General features: G+C 35.7%; 2 protein-coding genes across 4 annotated transcripts in view; one reads left to right on the top strand and one right to left on the bottom strand.

Annotated features, from left to right (window-relative positions):
• Positions 1 to 20,035, bottom strand: part of LOC105448135 (GTP-binding protein 10 homolog) — a 28,887-nt gene extending 8,852 nt beyond the window's left edge. The window contains exons 1-2 of the mRNA XM_011686520.1: positions 19,946 to 20,035; positions 18,729 to 18,848 (exon numbers count right to left, since the gene is read on the bottom strand). Of these exons, the coding sequence (XP_011684822.1) occupies positions 18,729 to 18,731 (3 nt within the window). The 5' untranslated portion in view covers positions 18,732 to 18,848; positions 19,946 to 20,035. The remainder of the gene's footprint in view (positions 1 to 18,728; positions 18,849 to 19,945) is intronic.
• On the top strand, positions 345 to 18,405 carry LOC105448134 (solute carrier family 2, facilitated glucose transporter member 1-like). 3 transcript variants are annotated; one of them, XM_011686518.1, is made up of 8 exons: positions 345 to 451; positions 2,764 to 2,794; positions 3,188 to 3,247; positions 3,743 to 3,766; positions 14,366 to 14,464; positions 14,710 to 15,274; positions 15,546 to 15,946; positions 16,046 to 18,405. In XM_011686518.1, exons 2-8 carry the CDS (start codon positions 2,774 to 2,776, stop codon positions 16,391 to 16,393), a joined length of 1,518 nt encoding a protein of 505 aa, XP_011684820.1. In that variant the 5' UTR covers positions 345 to 451; positions 2,764 to 2,773; the 3' UTR covers positions 16,394 to 18,405. The 3 variants fall into 3 exon arrangements, with proteins under 3 accessions (XP_011684820.1, XP_011684819.1, XP_011684818.1); XM_011686517.1 differs by lacking the exons at positions 345 to 451; positions 2,764 to 2,794; positions 3,188 to 3,247; positions 3,743 to 3,766 and adding an exon at positions 6,702 to 7,100; XM_011686516.1 differs by lacking the exons at positions 345 to 451; positions 2,764 to 2,794; positions 3,188 to 3,247; positions 3,743 to 3,766 and adding an exon at positions 13,405 to 13,742.
• Positions 20,036 to 20,045: the final 10 nt, after the last annotated feature.

Here is a 20,045-nt window from a genome sequence, read left to right on the forward strand (position 1 = left end):
ATCATATGTGGATTCTTTGGCCAATCTGAAGTTGAGCCAATTTTTAACATGCAGGGAAAAAGTAAAAGAAAACAAAAAAAGATGTAACAAACGTTTTTTTTTCATTATCAACCGCAACTACTGATATTTCTAAACAGTCCACTTCTCGAGATGTGCTCAATAATCCCGCTGTTCATGACGTCATCGTCCCTACGATCGACCCTAAAATTCGTGTGCGCGGTGAATGATGCAATTGCGATTCAACCCGCGCGGGAGGCCTTCTCCCTTGTTACGTGGGTGGCATAAGGGGGTGAAAAACGTTGGTGCGCTTGCGCCATGTGATCGGCTGACGGGGTCGTGCTGGCTGCGCCAACCCTCGTCCGTGGGGGGTATTAAGGCACACGAGGATCGAATCGAACGTTCAGAGTAGACGAGTCCGCGCTTCTTGTCTCTTACTTACGTCGCCTACGAGGTGAGTTTGTAGCTTTTCCTCACGAAAGACCGCACGTGATTTTTTCGCTAATCATCAAAAAAGAAACGCAAACAACAGCTGCTCGTATCGCGGATTTTATCGTATCACGTTTTAACGCACGTGTTACTCGTGACGATTTCGACAGTTTCTTAGCTGTTCATCAAATTGCGCCGATCTCGGAATGTCAGCAAGAACGTCGAAGACAAATTATCGATTTTATTATATCGGGAATCGAAATCCTCGCATTGCACAATTCCGCCAAGCCGAATTCCTGATGGTTGAGATATATGAGAAATTTTCCTTGAATTCATCTAAATGTGTTGTCGATTCAACAAAAATTAAGGATTTAACCTTTAAATTTTCATTTAAACTTATCGACGAAGTTGTACCGGTCCCAAAGTTTCGTCCCAAAGATTTATTCAACGTTTATGGAGCACTCATGTCCTACATTATTACCATTGTCGTATCATATGATAAAATTCATCATGACGGACAGGGTGGAAGGTATATCTGTCGACCTTTACGCTTGACCTTTGCTATCGTTCAAGCCGGATTTTCCCGTGACGTTAATCGGAGAAAAGTGACTGTAATAAATATGATTTTTTAAGAGAAAAAAGCGTGATAAGGTTTAATAGTAAGGAAGACTGACAATGAGCATATGGTTTCTATGTAAGATATTTTGTACTCTATTATAGTTGCGTGACACCATTATGTCGTTCACATCGCATCATGCTGCACGCGGCGTGCGTGATACATTTTTGCAAACATCATAATGTGCCTTGCAACCTAGAAACTTAATTAACTCGCCATCAAATAGATTTAATAAACGATGTGATCTACGTTATACAATTTGCGTGCTTAAATGAAATTTTTTTTATAATAAATATAGGTGGGATTACCTTCGGAAAAATGCCAAAAGTATCTATTATCGCATAATTTACATATATGATAACATTTGAGCCTCTTGCACATATTTAATCCTACCGCGTAATTGGATCGCTTAATTAAGACGACATCTTAATTTGGATGAGACAAAAATTAATTAATCAATCGAATGAACGTGTGATCAAAAATGTCATACCTATATCAAACTTTTCAAGAGAGAAGAGAATATCTTAATTGTGAATTTAATTAATATTTATTAAATTGTGAACAAATATAAAATGCATGTGCATTTCTTAATTGTTTTATTTAACTGCAAACAAATTTTAATAGTTATGTTAAGGAAAAATTTATATTAATAATTTCTGCTTGTTTGAAAATTCTTCTTTTATCTATGATTATCGATCATTTAGCATTTTAGCGAGTACTTCTTTTATAATACTTCCATTATTATTATTAATATTATTTATCCTCTCTAGAAATTTATTGCCAGCCATTTTGTAGTCTCATCATGTATACATGTCGATTATCAGATCATGCTAGGTAAATGCTTCGCCTAACTAATCGGATTTACATAAAATGGTTCAAAGGAGAAAATATGCAAGAATAATAGAAGAATAGAAGAGCGATTACGTCATCTTGTCCCATCAACAATACAATGACAGACTTCTCCGAATAGCTCCGTACAAATTATCTTTAACATGTAATTTATATCTTAATAATTTTAATGAAAAGCGTAAGGGATTGTATTTTTATGAAAATCGATGTTTATTGTACTATTATTCAAGTTTTTGACAATATCCAATTTTTATTTTACCAACCTTTATTTTATCGTGAAAATTTGTCTTATCGAATTTCTTTGTAGAGCAAAAATATAACAGAATGAGATTTTGAAACAAGTTGGTTTTGCGAATGCAACGTTTGTGCGTAATGAATTTAGTGAATAATTCGAAACATTTACAATTAATATTTTCAATAAATTTATTACAGATATAAGACTAATTTATAAACGTCGGTCTCAAAAAATATTTCAAAACTTTATTTCTCACTCTAATGGTGAGATAAATTTTTTTCATAATCTTTATCATATACCTCACATTACATCACACATACCTTACGTTACATCACATTGCATTTATCATAGTTATGTACATTTTTTATTTGATATTGCATCATATATGCGCAGCGATACAGACGTCCGCCCGTTCTTAATCGATCGATATTGAATTTTGTAAGACATTTCAACGAGCTATCGCGAATTCTGAGAATACTTTTTATCATCGCAAAATAACTCACTCATTTTCGGACGATATTGGTTACATGACTTTCAGGTCTCATCATATTTGCACAGAGAGATATCGCATATATATTTATTCAATGAATATATGCTTTTACTGACTAATCAACTGTTTGATTTCTATTCTTTCAAGCTGCCATACGATGGGCGTGGACAATGAAAAGGTAACGTATCAATGCATTATTCTCACACTGAAGATTGAATTTGCAAAGATTTTATGTAATTAATTTAATGAAAACATGCAATGTAAGCATAAAAATGGGATTTTAATGCGTTTATTTTATTTTATTTTCTATGTGTGGAAGAAATATTTTAAAAAGTATAGATAAGAATTTGCAACAATGACTTAACTTTTATGTTACTATTTTAAGATATTAAATAATTAATGTTTATATTAAAAGGATTAAAATTTATTTATCCCTTATCTATTTAAAAAAAATGGATTAAACTAATATTATATTAAACCTTCTAACAATAAGTATGTATACCTTTATGTTTGCCATCTACGCACCTCCATCGCTCGTATATGATTAGTGTAATTAAACATTTTGCTCTAGTCAAGTGACGATATTGAGGAACAGGCGTCAACACCAACGGCCCTGACTCCGACATCGAAGGTAATCTATCTTTCTCCTATATTAATTCTCGAGTATAATTATCAATTTGCACAATAGAAAATAAATATGATGAGAAAATTTGATATTTTGAAAATTTTCAAGATATATTTAAAAAATATTATTTTTATTTACCATGTATCGTGTTTCACATAGATTGTTTAATTAAATTATTAATTAAGTTGAAGTGTTAAATTGACAAAGTTATATTTGGTCTTATTATTAATTAAATGAAATGAATATCTCTATCAATTTTTTATTTATTTTATATATTTTTTCGATGCAAAATATATCCAGGCAGCCATACCCGAGGATTAAATAAATTAAATACTATTAACATTTTCCATCATTCAAAGATTTACAGAGCAAAACATTCTACAAGCGCTTATCCAGCTTGTTAACCATCCAAACACGATAACGCTTTGACATTTACTTACGAAATTTCTTATGAAATTAATCTTAACTTTTTTTCTTCATATTTTTTTCTTTTACACGCAGACTGCCGCGACCGATAAGGATTGGGTAAGTATAACCAGCTGTTACCATGCATTTATCGTCGATGCTCCTCGAGAAAGTGAATTAAATCGCTTCAAGAGAAATGCATTCACATAACGTGACGAATGACGTTGTTGATGTCTCGCCAAAGTCATTGACTCGCAAATTATCGCAATGTCTTGTCCCGCGTTCCATTAGCGGAATACTGTCAGATGTGTGCAAGCGCGCGAGTTCTGCAAAACAAAACGTCTCGCGTATATGTACACGTATGTACATATATATTATAATCGAAAGACAATTGAAATGAAGATTGACTATTGAAGATTAACATCACTATACTAAATTAAAATCATGAGAATAAATAATATCGACATGATTGCCGTATATTCGCGGTTACCAAAAGCGAGCTGTACCACGATAAACGGGACACAAAGTCCACAAAAGATAACATTCTATCGCGGCAATGTGTTGAAATTTCGGTGATTATTTAAGGGGGCGAGGGAACAGAGGTACCATCCAGACATCGGTCTCTCGCTATAACTCGTCGATGATAAAAAATATTTAAAAAACATTAAGATTCCTGGTATTAAGAAAATAACACAAAAAAAATTTCTGATAGTGGATTGCAAATCAATATCGATGTAAATATTAAATAATTTTTTTTTATTTTAACGTTATTACGTAATACAATAATTAATTTACGTTAATAATTTTGTAACAATTTAGTAACAGATATTATTATTGGATAAGTAGCGACTAAAATTTAATATTTTGACAGATATTTTTTATCCTGATAGAAACTGAGCTCGCGATATAAACATTGAGGTACCTAGTTTTAAACGTGGATGACAAATTGACGCCAGACGTTTGTTTGACATGTCTGGTTTAACAGAGAGCCGTTAAATTTGTAGAAGGCTTTACTTTGTTTCGTGATGACTCCTACTGGTAGTAATGGAGGCACATACATTTAGACCGGTATTTACATGCAAATTGGATCTCGTGTCGTCAGCTTCGGGCGACGCATTATGACAATTAATAACAATTGCTTCTAATAGTGAATAATCGGGTCTGCCTATTGTGAGTCTAAAATCTATTTGTATCGATATTTATAGCAAATTTTAATCATTATCTAAAGTAGGACGAAGAAGATGAGACAGAGCTTTGCTTTTTTTGGAGTAATCTCTTTCTCATCGCAATTTTACTCTTCTCTCCTCTTGATATAAATAAAAAATTTAACCAATATATTATTTAAAACGCGTTATTTCGTGATATCATTTTTATAATACGACAGTATTTGTGTTGTGTGTGTGCGCGCGCGCGCACACACACACACACATCTGGCATCCTGTATTTATTTTATACTGAATTATGATGTACAATAAAGTGATCAAGTGTTTGGCTTTAATTCGGTAAATATTTATAATGATGCATTTGTTAGCGATAAAGTAAATTACACACTACTACGCTGCTCGTGAGTCAGTTCAATGATGTTTTAAAGATCTCTTTCTTTCAAAACTTTTTCTCGATTAAACAATAGATTTGAAAATATGCTGGTGCAATTTATTGGTTCATAAAATTAATGAAGCCCGAGATTTTGAGATATATGTATAAAAAATACATTTCATTATAATAGAATAATATTCATATTTATTCATATATTTAATTATTACTTTCAATACACCTCGAATGGCATTATTACACACAAAGAACTATGCTGCATCAGAGGCAAGACGAATCTCAAAGTTGATAAGTTCGTTGGGATATGTGCGCAAAGTCGCAGAAGTGGTCCGCTTCAATACGGCTTAATTATAAAATTGACGCTTACTAACGTGACCTAACCGGCCGTCATTAACAAACCGCGTCCGGTATCGTGTGTACTCTCCGGTATGGACCGTCTGAAGTGCGCGCTCTCGTAAGAAATGTGAAGAGGATTGCGTCAAAGTGCAAAGACTAAGAGAAGTGCCACGTGTATTACCAGTTCTTTTTTTCTGAGACGACAAAGTGCGCGTAACGTTTGCTTAAGACCATAAATTCTATACCTGAGCTAAGAATATTCTATAGGGGTTAGAGCATTTTTGGAAGGACTCTGTGGGAATTCTTCTCTCACGAGCACGCGACACACACACGCAAATCTTTTAAGAATACCTGATCCACATAGGCGAGAATAAACCCAAAATATTTTGAAATAAGAGTACTTTAAAAACATTTTTGAGAATAATCGCGAGAGAGAGAGAGAGAGAGAGAGAGAGAGAGAGAGCAAATCTGATTCTTAATTAATAATAGATAATATTTATACACATTTGGATAATACTATATTTTAGAATAACCTCTTGTTATCCTTTATATTTTATAATAAATCTCAGCGACATATGTGCGATCAATCCTAGTTCAAAAGTTTTGTGCAATATAACACGTTGTTGTTATTGCTTTCCGCTAATAATAATATGCGTCTCTCTCTCTCTGTCTTTCTCATCACGCGTTATTTATATCGATTCTTGCCTCGCATCGCAAAACACTCCCGTTTTTTTCCTCGTAATACGAGTACGACTAGAATTACTACGTGTCCGATATTCCGAATCGACCGCTCAATTGGATCGCGATGTTCGCAGTTTTCATGTGTTTTTCTCGACGCAAAATCGAAGAACTTTCGCGCGCCGCGAAATTATTTATCTGCTAATTCTTAAATATCCCTTCGTATTTGAAACAAATTAATATTGGTAATATTCAACCATTGTTAACTTTAAAATTATGTATAATTCCACTGGAAACTCTTGCATGCTCTTGTCGTAGGCTTTCGTAAATCGAGTCATTATCGAGTGCCGCGCCTTTTGCGCTTCGAACTGCTCGGTAATCCGGTATTTCTTTTCTTTTTTTTTTATAGTAAGACAGTCCCCCCCCCCCCTTTCGCCACGGCAGGGGTGCGTGGGACGGTGAAAGGTTCACGCGACCGGAATCCAGTCCTGAGGTCGCCAATCACGTTGTCGTTGTATCGGTCCAGGAGGAAGAGGGGGACACGAAGGAAGAGAGCGGGGTCTTTTGAAAATCGGCTTCGGTTATACCATCACACGAATGTCGGTGACAGTCGCGCGCGCTCGCGATCGTGATACGGAGGTTTCGTTCGTCGGAGTCGTCATCTCGGAATTTTTCTCCGCTCGAGCGCAAATTTTCAAAATCGTCACTCTCCTCGTAGTCGATATTTTCGAGGAGAAAATATATAATATATGTGGAAGAGAAAGAGTGACTAAAATTTTGAAGAGAGACATACGATTCTAAAAGAACGAGAGATACAGAGAGATAAAAAAAGACAAGTGTATCAAGTGTAGCGCACGGATTATTTGCTTTAAGCAACATGGAGCTCAAGGTAAAACTCTCTCGAACGAGAGAAGACATCTGCTTTTTTTATGCTCAAAAATAAACAGCATATATAAACAAAGTATATGTTAACAATTTTTAATAGAAAAAGCTGAATTTGTGGAGTCGATTTTTTTTAGTACGGTTTTCCGAATATATCTTTGTAATTAAGTCGCAGAATTAAATGTTTGTTAAACTAAACTTTAATTAAAATTGAAAGACGCGAATACGATTTTGTTCTCTATCCGTTATTCTGAAAACTTAATTCACAAAAAGCCTCTCTTCGATCGCAAATTATTCAAAAGTTATTAGTATCTTAGCTTTATTTTCATTAAAGAAATACCGAGGTAAATTAGATAAAAAATCACTTATTTGTGCCAATCACAAATGTACCTGTTATATCAAGATTCCTCTAAAGAGTCTAAAGGTTAATGCTAGAATTGATATGCGACGAAACCGGATAATAATACGGACTTTCCATTCGAGAGAATGAAAATAAAGGTTTGTGAAAAGGTCGATTCGACATATTTTAAAATTTAACGGTCGTAACTATTATCGAGCACCATCAAAATTTAACAACTTTATCCCAAAGTTGATCCCACGTAAAATTATTCACGACTCTAATCGAGTGTTACTAAAAATATGTCTGGGAAGAATAAAAGATATTTCAGATATCGCTTGTAACATCCGTATGACTAAAAGAATATTTGGTAAGTTTGGACGTTATATACTGGAGTCAAACGGATTCAAACATGCCAATCGTATCGATTTGTTCGGTTCAATGAACTTTTTACTCGTAAAAATATACAAAATTTACTCCATAAATCTGTTTTTTCTCATTTTTCATATTTTCTGTACATAATATGAAACAAAAACATAGTAATAGTAATAATTGTAATATAGTAATAATACCGTGACTTATATCGTACTCTAGAGTTATGTACTTCCTTTAAGCGCGTGTCATAACAAGACAATAACATGACATGAACGATACTTATTGTTGGCTGAAGATAAACATACGTTTTGATAAACACACTTGTTTTTCAATTATTTCGTCATCATTTAGATCATCCCAATTATCTAATTAAATTTAGACCAAACGTCGATTCAATAAAACTGAAAATTTTCATTTTGTTAAATAAAATCACCGTTTGCTCATATTGCAAAAATATTGCAGAAAAATTAATCAAATAAGATATTAAACAGATTTAGTATATCGAAAACTTGAGATCTTTTTTTGAGTCTAGTGGTGCTACAAAGGCTGCAGTTTCGCGTTGCGCGGCGATTGGCTTCGATTCGATAATAATCAAAAACGGAGGAAGTACCTCATCAGTGCTCCTTGAATACAGTGTATGAGTAACAAGAGCTAGTCGAAAGCTCCCATTGAAAACCATTATTGTCATCAGGCTCCATTTTCGCGGCATATGAAACAATACGCTATTATCGCACGTAGAATTTTAATGATAATCCTTCGTCGAAAAAAATGGAATCGCTTGGGAAGTCTATTAATCATGCGGAATAGGATGACACGGACGGCAATTGAATCTTTTGTCCTTCCCGAGAACACGTGACATTTTGCATTTTAATATAAGTTGTTCGCACGTGTAACACCTTGGAACAATCATTAACATAGCTAAAATGATTAGTGCTGCATCGTCATATTTGAATTGGAATTCCAAGAAGATGATTACGCATGATTATCATAATGCGCAAATGGTCAACTTACTACGTATTGATCGTTTTGCGATTGTATAACTTGAAGAATCCATATTAATAATAGATGTACCATAAAATTACTTTCTTTGCAGTGTCTGATCATTCTGAAGATTCGAGATCTTTTTGTGTCATTTTTTTTTTGCTTGAGAATAGCGAAGATCAGATTAAAAGAAAGACAATCAGTTTCAATTTTAAAGAAAAAACAAAGATATAAAATCGCATTACGTTTTGTTGTGCGAACAAACTCATCGATATAAAAATTAACATATCTGATATCTCGACTTTTCCGTAACACTATTCATGAACTCTCATTCACAATACTATCGTCACGATGCAAAATGGGCTGTAGCCCAAATACCGAAACTTTTATTTGTAGGACGCTCATTAAATCGCTGATATTTTCTCAAGAAGAGGTCAAGTACTTTCTATGACCTAACATCAAAAGGATAATATAAAGCCTTTCTATTTTAATCAAACGTATAAACTTCCGTAAGATCTATCTAATCGTTAAGAAAGAATCGAAAATTAAATCGAGAGGAGAACGGAAAGAATTCTAACGGTGTTAGACAAGACGTAGAAAAGCGATGCTAAGTACGTGCCGAAAGCCGAAAAGCCTGATATCGAACCAGATATCGAGGAGGCAAGAGCAGTCGCGGACCTTGTACGGGGGCGCGCGATTCTTTCGCCAGGCGGGCTCGTGGCCCGTCAAAATTAGCGACTTGGCGAGGTAACCAGGACAACGGCATTTTGAAAACGGGCAGAAGACGCTCACAAACGAATGTCAGCGCGCCGCGTTCGCGCGGCGCGATTACTCGAGCTATTTTTAGCGCGTTCGAGCTTCCCGTCGTCGCCTGCCGCCACTTTCACGGGAGGCTCGACCGTCGGCTGCACCAATTGTGCCGCGACACGCCTTCGCCACGACCAATGTAGTCGCGTGAGGATTTCGTTACGAGCATACGTATACGCGCGGACGAACAGCTTGCTCTTTGTGACGCGAGATACGTCACGACGGTCTGGAACTTCGCTACGTAGGGAACGACGAAATATCCCCTTACGCGCGTGACCGCGATGCGTGTATTTGTGATACCCGCTGTGCGTGCCGCACGCTGCACACAGTTACAATACACGCAGTCAGCCGTTGTAACGGCTTCTAAGATCATAGGCGTCACCTTTAATCAGAACGAATACTGATCGTTTAAATAAAAAATTTATTTTGCTCTTCTTGCATCGACAAAAATTAATTTTAAATCATCTTCAAAACCACAAATTGTAGTTCTGCAATTTAGGCTCGAGTTCTTCTCTGTAAAAAAAAAACCATTCTAATTGCAGAATTAGAATCGGTAGAAAAAATAAAAAAAAGATTCTTACACTTGAAATAAAGTGTAATATTAAATTCAGTATTTAACTATTAATTAGAAATAAACAGGTAGAAAAAGAAAAAATTCAATTTAAAAGCTAATTCTCCGCTTTGATGAATTAGAAATTCAATTTCACGGAATGAATTCCTGTCAACTTTTCTTTCAACTCATTGTCAGCTATGTATATTTACTTGCAGAAATGTTTCATCGTTCTGACAGGTTTCTCATGAATTTTGTAGTAGAAAAGAAATAATATAGAATCCGCGTAAAATGCACATTTTCCGTCTAAAAATAAAATAAAATTAGATTGACAGAATTGTATTCCTATGAAATAACAGCCTTTTAAAGAGCCTAGATATTATATAAACCTTGTGATACAAAAACTTATGGAGAGTAATTGATGAGACGGTAACGATAGAAATGCGAATTCAGGTCGTTTCCAAGGTCTCATGCCTGCCGACCATGATCTAGATGGCTTTATCCGCTGTCTCATGTGCGATCAATATCACTCAATTTTGTAGTAATACACGCACTCAAGTGCAAGGATATTGCGGATTAATTACGCCTAGGATCGACACCCTTGCATGGATTCGCGTACGTGCGGTTTTTAACACGAATTAAAGCTACGGATATTAAGATTTTATTAAAGACCCAGAATTAAACGGAATTAAAAGAAATATTTTTTTTCTCAATTTGCTCTCGATGAAACTTTCTGTTTAAATTGACACTTTTTAATCGTTTACTCTTCCATTTTTATCTTTATTTTTTGTTTTACAAAATTATTTATCCAATTAGTTTGTTTCATTGACTTTGCACTTTGCGCGATTCTTTTAAATATACATATATCTACATTTGATATAAGATGTAATTGTGTGGAAATTAAGTAACCTTCAAATTAAGTAAATCTTTAAAAACGAATAAATATTTGACAGCGACTTTTTACGTCAGTATAAATTGCGAGTCGTTTTAGCATTGGTAATCTCTTCGGTTGTGCCCCTATATTAAATTCGCGATACGTAAATACTGTTTATAAATGGAATGGATATCGGTGAGGAAAAATAAGTGTGTGCAGCTCGCTATTCCGTATTTTCCGCTTGATTGCACTTTTTTTTGTTTCGAATTGCAAGCATACGTAACATAACATTTGTATTTTGCTCTCAAAAATCAGAATTATAATCGATGAGATCGATAAAAAACCATTATCCGAAATTATAAAATTCCCAACTTGCGAACTCATCGTCAGAGTGTCTAACTGATTAAAAATTGAATATTTTTATTTCTATTTTTATTTTTTCATTATAGAAAGAATATACTAAAATAAAATTCAATTTCTGTTTATATGCGGTCTAGGTTTAAAAAAACAACTTATATTTCACAGATTAGATATTTAACATATAAATCGCTGTTTCGTTTTAATTAAATAATTTTTATTAAATACGCTTTAATAAGTGAGCTTTAATACGATTATACATTGAACGTTCTATGATATCTTAACCAAGAATACCGTACATTTCCACCCATATTAGTAATAGATGTTAAATAATACGAACTGTCAAGATTTAGAATGACGCGAATCACCGATAAGTGCCTTTTGCGTAACACTTTTTTCTTTGCATTTTCGAGAGGTCATTTCGAGAGGTCATCGTATCAATTTCTACTTGCAAAGCAATATCGCGATATTGTAACATTTTTCATTATATAAAAAATTCGAACGGATATTTTTCATTATTAAATGCAACGCATGGACATTGTTGTTTACGATTGTATTTGCGAATATCGGCGGAAAAAACGGCAAGAACATATGATGTAACAGTTTATTTTTTTGTGCAGTTCAACAACTTTAGAAGAAATGTTTACGCTGCAGGTAGAGATCCGTTTATTTGCGTGAAAAATTTCTATGACGCGCGAGCAACGATCGATACATCATCACGAGACGGGAATTTAGCACTGTTGCGTTGCACAAACTTTGGATCTCTCATTTGCATTGGCGCATAAACTGACGCGAATATTTCCTTCGGTGTACACAATACAACATTAACAAACATTCATCTGTCGTGAAATATCCAATAATTACAATATTGCGAATGTCGTTCGAACAATCTGCATCTATCTCTCTAGCTTACTGACAATTAACTGGACCGTTTAGCTCAACAAGATCTGATTTTGCTCGCATCAATTTTGAGAATTGAATTAACTCAAGTACTTATTGTTAGATAAAGATCGCGGAAACAAAATCGTAAAACGGAAACTTACTGCACCGTAAACGCTCTAATAGATTTGTTTACTTTGCTGCTCTCTTTTCATATTCGCAACAGAATAAAGATATACTCTTATAGCGTTTTGAGAGATACGAAGAACTGAAAAATGAAATGAGAAGCGAACAAAACAAATTGCAAATAATTGCTATTTATTTTGTAAGAAGAGTTTAAAGTCCGATGTGCGAAATGGAATTCTTTCGGTGAATTCCAATCTCGGTGCATAGTACATGGCATTGTTATCGTATATCCGTGTACGAAGTGCACTCGGCTATCGGATCACCGATGTCAAAGAAGTCTCGCAACATTGTCAAAAATGCATTGATAAATATTTACGTAAGTGCTATGCATATGTAAACATATCCATTCGAATAATATAATGATGATGATGCGCTTTATTTGCAAATCCTGTCAGACTGATGATCAGTGCATTTTTTACATTCCCCATGCAATTATTACGAAATTTAGAGAATATACAGATTAAAATTTCACTTATTTCAGTCGAGAGATTTTTTTGTCGATATATAATATTTAGTTTCGATAATGTTATTAATTAAGATTTAATATAATATAGCGAGTGTAAGACTCAACATTGAGTAAATCATAATAATCCACGAAAAATAGATAAATTAAAATGAATCGAAAGTAATTCAGATCTGTAAGATTGAATAATTAAGTCTCGCTATTAGCGATTTGTCTTTTGCTTTTTTTTTACAATGTTTTATATATGTATATATAATGAAATACCAAGTGTAGCAACGGATTCGTTTTAATAAGATATAATTTATGCGCTTACGCCATTGGCACATAAGCTTCCGTGCGTAACGATAACGAAGTATCGGTTCTCCATGGAAATGATGCGCGTATGCGTGCATATGCACATGCTGCACTATGCAAACCCAACAAAAAAAAGATCATTGAGTAATGTACATATATCGTAGCGCCGTGTTAAATAACACGAACACATACGCACGCATGAGATATGCGTGTATCTTCCGGAAAGATATGTACATGACGCGCATACGCGTGTATGCGTGCGGGTTGTGCGGTCTCCTAGTATAAGAATGACCAGTGGGGATGCCGACGCACCAGTCTTCGGCACGTGTTCCGAGTACTGAAGAACGATACTATATACATTATACATTAAGACGAGCCGCGAGACAAACGCAATTCTTTCGTTTAAGTGCTGAGTGATCGTCGCTCGGTGAGAGTGAAATTGGAACGTGATCGAGAGTGCGTATCAGTGCGTGTCTCCGCACGAAGAAATCTTTCAGGATGACGATAAAATCGGCCGAGTTTGACGGTCCATATTTGAAAAGAACGGTATGCACTCGTCCTCGAAAAAGTAGTTTTTCTGGTATTCGAGAAGGGAAACAGAGACGAAAGAAACTCGATCTCTACGGATAATTTCCTCTTAAATCTATGTGTGTGAGAGACGTTTCTTTTTTCCTGTATATATAATATATACGGGGAAAATATTCTAATAAAAATAAAAATGCACGGGAATATCGACAAGTAGACATATTTTTTATCTATTGAAAAATAGATCGTTTTTTGCGAATATTTCGCAGTTTACTGCGACAGATGTTCGATTCTTCCGACTTGACTCTAAATGCCAGGCAATATTTTACATTATACTGGCGTGTTGCATATCCATTGCTTCATTAAAATACGCCTTATCAATATTTGCATTTCAAGAAGGAATAATGACATTATTTCGAAAACGTTAAGGAAATATTCCTCTTACGAGAATTTTTCAAAAGTATTTTTTTTAGAATTTTAATATATCTCCAAATTAATTAAAATTCTATAAATGTTATCTGATTGTATGCATTTCTCAAACAAGTATTTTCTCTTTTAATATCAGATAAAAATAATATATTAAATACAATAATTCTTCTGTAATAACTTTAAAATAAAATTTCCCATATCGATTTTTGCCGTAGGGTCTCAACGGCCGGCTAGCGTTTGCTATCGCGGCGGCCGCTCTCGGCTCATCGTTTCAGCATGGATACAACACCGGTGTAGTTAATGCACCTCAACAGGTACGGATATTAATTTAACTTAATCGTAAGACATTCTTAAAATATCTTACATTGATCATTTGCAAAAACACTTGTCAAAATTGTTACATTTGCTCTTTTTCTTTTTGTTAGTGATACAAGTATATACCATATAATATATTATGTCAGACCGTAAAATATTAGTGATGTGCAGAAACGAAAAAAGAAAAAAAAATGACGAATAAAAATAATGAAAATTACTAAATAAATATTCTAACATTTGTTAGCTAATTGAGGACTGGATCAAAGACCTGAAGACGAACCGTACGGGTGTTCCGACGGAAAAGACAGAGGTGACGTTAATCTGGTCGTTGGCGGTATCGATATTTTGCGTCGGTGGAATGATAGGCGGTGCTCTGGTGGGCTGGGTAGCGGATCGCTTCGGCAGAAAAGGCGGTCTGTTGCTGAACAATATCCTGGTCCTAGTGACTGTGATCTTCGAGGGTAGCGCCAAGGCGGCGAAGAGCTATGAAATGATAATCGTCGGCAGATTCCTGATCGGTATAAACTCCGGATTGAACGCTGGCTTGGCGCCGATGTATCTGGCCGAGATCTCGCCTGTGCATCTACGCGGTGCTGTGGGCACCGTCTACCAGTTGGTCATCACCATCTCGATTCTGGTATCGCAGATCCTCGGCTTGGAGCAGATCCTCGGTACCGCCGAGCAATGGCCGTTGTTGCTGTGCCTGACGATCGTACCGGCATTCTTCCAGATATGCACGCTACCTCTCTGTCCCGAGAGTCCCAAGTACCTGTTGCTCAACCGCGGCAAGGACATGGATGCGCAAAGAGGTAGGGAGGAATATTTAATTTATTACAGCACGAAAACGGTGAACGTAGGATTGCAACTTGTAAAATTAGGTGGATTCAAAAAAATGTTTATTTTAAAAGAAATTTATTTTTGAGTATTCGGTCTTCAAAATTGCAAATTGCCTCTTTGAATCTGTCGCTTTATGCGTCATAGAACAAGCTCGAATCCTTTGTTCCGCCTGCTCGCCTTATCGGCTTTGTGTCCTTGAGTTTTGTGTCTTTCTAAATATCGTTTTCCTTTTCTCTGTAATAGCGCTGTCCTGGTTGCGTGGCACGATCGAAGTGCATGACGAGATGGAAGAAATGCGAGCAGAGTACGAGTCGGTGAAATTGGTGCCGAAGGTCACTGTGCGCGAGCTATTTGTAAATCCAGCGCTTCGTATCCCGTTGTTCATCTCGATCATGATTATGTTCGCTCAGCAGCTATCCGGCATAAATGCCGTAATGTTTTTCTCAACGAAGATCTTCAGGATGGCGCAACTCGACAAGCATGCCGCCCAGAACGCCACGATGGGAGTCGGCGCGATGAACGTCTTCATGACCATCATCTCTTTGGTGTTGGTAGAGAAGGCAGGCAGAAAAACGCTACTCTTGGTCGGATTCTTCGGCATGTTCGTGGATACCGTTCTACTCGCCATTTGTCTCGTATTCGCCGTAAGTATCTCTCGTCTTTCAGCTAATCAAGGTATACGCGATACTTTTCAAAAGACGTCAAAATCATATAACGTCGGATATTTTATTTGCACATTGTAGGACACATCGCGAGTGGCAGCATATTTCTCAATTGTGCTTGTCATCATGTTTGTCGTTCTCTTCGCCACCGGACCAGGAAGTATTCCGTGGTTCCTGGTGTCGGAGTTGTTCAATCAATCCGCCCGACCACCCGCTACCTCCATCGCTATCGCCGTGAACTGGACCGCAAACTTCATCGTCAGCATCGGCTTTCTGCCACTGCAAGAGGCACTAGGCGCTTACGTGTTCATCATCTTTGCGGTGCTGCAACTGTTCTTCACGATCTTCATATACAAGAAAGTGCCGGAGACGAAGAACAAGACTATGGAGGAGATCAGTAGCATGTTCAGGCAAATATCGTATCAGTGAGGAGTGCAGTCCTCACAGAAATGGGTAAAATATTTTTCAAAAACAAAATCGGCAGGAATGAACAATGAGTGCGTTCGTTCTCTTTTTTTCTTTCTCTGTCTGTGTCGAGGAATTCAGCGGTTTCGCAAAAGTGGCACACTATTCTATGGTCTATCGATGTGCTTCCAACATTCTGCCCATACGTAATATCAAAATTCACCGGTGCTCGGTGAATATTTGTATGTAATCACAATGTGTGCTACGATGTATTCGACATACGTTACAACCCGCAATCGTGCCAATATCTGGTAATCCGGAAATCTTAACTTTTTTATTATTTAATTATTTAACTCTTTTAGCGTTTTATCTTTAGTTTCTTTAACTCGGAAATTCCGTTTCACGTCAAGTTATACGAGCGCGCACATAATATGGTTTTGTCCTGGGGTTTAAATTGTATAAACTTACATATTAGTCTTAATTCCTACATGTTGCGTCCAGCGAAGAAAAAGTCAGATCGCGAGAAGAACAATTGAAATGGCGCGAAACGGCTTAAGAAACATGATTCTTTCACGAAGTCTTTTCGAAAAATGATTTGTTCCTTTAGGAACAATAATATACGCCATTATCTGTACCAGTACGAAAGATTTTACAGCTCTAGTCATGAGAAGACCTGTAGACGGAGTATAATGTTGGAAGAATCTTACACGCTGGCTGATTTTACTTTTATTGTCGAATCTCGAATCGGTTGGTTTTACATCGACAAATTCGTATCACTTCGTTAAATGAATTTTTAATGCGATATCGCGCGCAATTATATATTATATTTTCAAGAAATTAATAATGTCTCTCTCTTTCTTGAATACAATTGGGATATCTTTTATAGAATAACGGTTTTATGATAATGAATTAAAAGTTACGTTCTCACGATTACTGAATAATCGCATCGCGTTATTGTTGTAAAAAAAAATTTAAACCGTTGTTAAAAAGAATAGAAATGATTATAACGATGAGCGTATCAAATAGCCTTTTTACGAAATAATTTATAATGGAAATTTAAAGAATATTTTATTATACATAAACTGAAGCGCAAGTTTTATTCGAACGAGAACGGGAAGAATGATGTTTAGGATAATTGTAAATACAGAAATATGTAAAGACTATAGCATTGTGCATAGCATAGGGAATAATTATATTTATGCATGTAGATTTGATTAATGTTTAAGAATATATCAACGTCATCATATTTTTAAATTATTTAGATTAATTTTAATAGTATATACATATAAAAGAAAATATGCGATATACTAAACGTAACTCAGGAACTTATGCTGATCATAAATAGCAGAATGGATACAATGTTTTATTTTTATGCTGTGTTTCTTCGTGTCTCTCAAAGAATACTCATTAATAATCCGTTTTAGTAATAAAACGATGACAGATTATTGTAAAACAAAAAGGAACTAAGTTTATTTGATAACACATTAAATAAAACATCGATTTTTATCTACTATGTTAAAAATATGTCATTTGAAAAAGTCTGATCGATTAGAATTTCAGATTTATCATACGTATGATTTAATATGTTATTTAATATGTTAATTATTACGCCCACACACGTATATGTAAAATGTATTTGAAGTGTATTAATCGCAAACGCTATTTGACTTGTCGCAAAACTGTAAATAATAGTTCTCATCTTTAGTTAATTGATTGCTAATTATAGTATAAGTTTTTGCAACGCAGTTATTAGCATTTAGGTTTAGATGATTCTTTTATAAATAAATGTATAAACTCTTGCCAATCAAAAAAAGGAACAGTGTTAGACTCGGTAATCTATCATTCGTACGCAAAGGGTTATTTACTGGAATTATGACAATTGATCAAAATTTCCTCAATTATCCTTATTGATATGCCTGCCTATACAAAATGTATCGCATTAAATGTTATAATTTTTCAAAATGCGTTACCGTTTTATAATACTTGATGCCCAATATTATCATGCAAATAAAAAGGAATGTCAAGAACAAAACATACAAATGTATTACTCGCATCATTTAAAAATCTTCTGTACAATAATAATATTGTTAATGCCTATAGTTAATTGTATACTTAACTGCAGGTCAGATTCTCTTCACAAAAGATGCTAAACTCTCCATTTTTAAGGATATAAGATACGTATTTGTAGAATATTTTACATATATGTATGTATAAATAGCAAACTTTATATTTGCAATTCGCCGTAACTTTAAAACAATTAAATGGTGTCTAATAAATTTTGATAAGACTCCCGTCAGACAGCGCGTCGCAGACGATAATTTTGAGATTCGAATTTATCGATCGTCTTTTTACCACTTACCATATGTAGTTATTTCCTCAGTAGACGCGGATATATCTCGATAATCATTATTATTCTATAATGAAAACCTCGTGCTCTCGGAATATGAACAAAGCGCTGGACATTGCAAATCAACCGCAACTGTAAAAAGAAATTTTCAATTTTCTGACATCTATTTTCCATCTTTTCTTATCAAAATATTGATTACATTTTTTCATATTTATTCTACATCTCTATATTTCTCTATATGTCTATATCTCTATATTTCTCTATATGTCTATATCTCTATAATTATTCTATGTACTTGTATATAAAAGGGACGGTCTCTAATGGAGGTCGGAGGATAAGACTGACCGCGTAAAGGTACAATTTCATGGTGTCGCTTGTCGCAGCGATGAGTGGTTACGTGATCGAATTTTATTTGTTTTCTTGTCGCCCGCGACGACGTAAAAAGTTGGATTGAACCCAACTTTTAGCGACGTCGCTCTTACGCACCGAATCTTGTGAGTAATTAAAATTCTGTGCAATAAATAACATAAAGAATATGGAATCGCAAGATGTAAAAAAAATCTCTTTTTTAATATATTTTTTAAAATTTATATTCACTGATGCATACTGTTGCTATTAGTTTACGCCGTCGATCTACTTTATTTTTATTGTGTACAATCGCAGCAACTTGATAAATCCACTCGTGATATTTTTCTTCATAAGACATTTTAGACTTTATTTTACACAATACAATTAATATAATAAAAAATTTATCACTGCTACCCATTTACACAAGCGACGATTGAAATCAGCGCCATGTGATATAGGTACAATTTCACGTGACTTGTTTGTCGCTAAATATGAGCAACAAGCGACACCATGAATACATAGCTTAACTGAGCCCGAGAACACGACGCGGCGCGCGTATCCGTTCCGTTCGAGTACTCCGAGTAGTCCGAGTAAACACGAAGCGGAGGCGCCGCGTTCGCCGCTCGCACACCTCGTGCGTGCTTGCAGGCACTCGCGATCGCCCGTCGTATCGTCGTTAAGAATCCTCCCTCGAGCGACAGGGCAAAGGGTGAAAAGAGTTGCAACGGCCAGACTGTGTCTGTTGGTATCGCGTCGCGTCCGCTCGAAAGGTGGCCGAACGACGGCGAATACGGCGACCGGGACAAAAACGACGACGACGGTAGCGGCTAGCAGCGGCGGCGACGGTGGTGGCATTCGCATTGTTATCGCGGTACGCATACCTCAGAGACGATTAATGTGCATAATAGGGCGAGCGCGTGGCACGCTCGTAACGATTACAAATGTTCGCGGCAGCCGGCGCGGCGTCGGCGCCTCAACTGT

This window comes from Wasmannia auropunctata, unplaced genomic scaffold (assembly GCF_000956235.1).
Source record: "Wasmannia auropunctata unplaced genomic scaffold, wasmannia.A_1.0 LD336088.1, whole genome shotgun sequence".
Lineage (NCBI taxonomy): Eukaryota > Metazoa > Arthropoda > Insecta > Hymenoptera > Formicidae > Wasmannia > Wasmannia auropunctata.

Bases quoted from the DNA above. Each gene is read 5' to 3' on its own strand.
- LOC105448134 (XM_011686518.1), top strand. From the start codon at position 2,774: ATGGGCGTGGACAATGAAAAG. The intron at 14,465-14,709 runs GTACGGATATTA...AACATTTGTTAG, and splicing joins TAGTTAATGCACCTCAACAG to CTAATTGAGGACTGGATCAA. The intron at 15,275-15,545 runs GTAGGGAGGAAT...TCTCTGTAATAG, and splicing joins GGACATGGATGCGCAAAGAG to CGCTGTCCTGGTTGCGTGGC.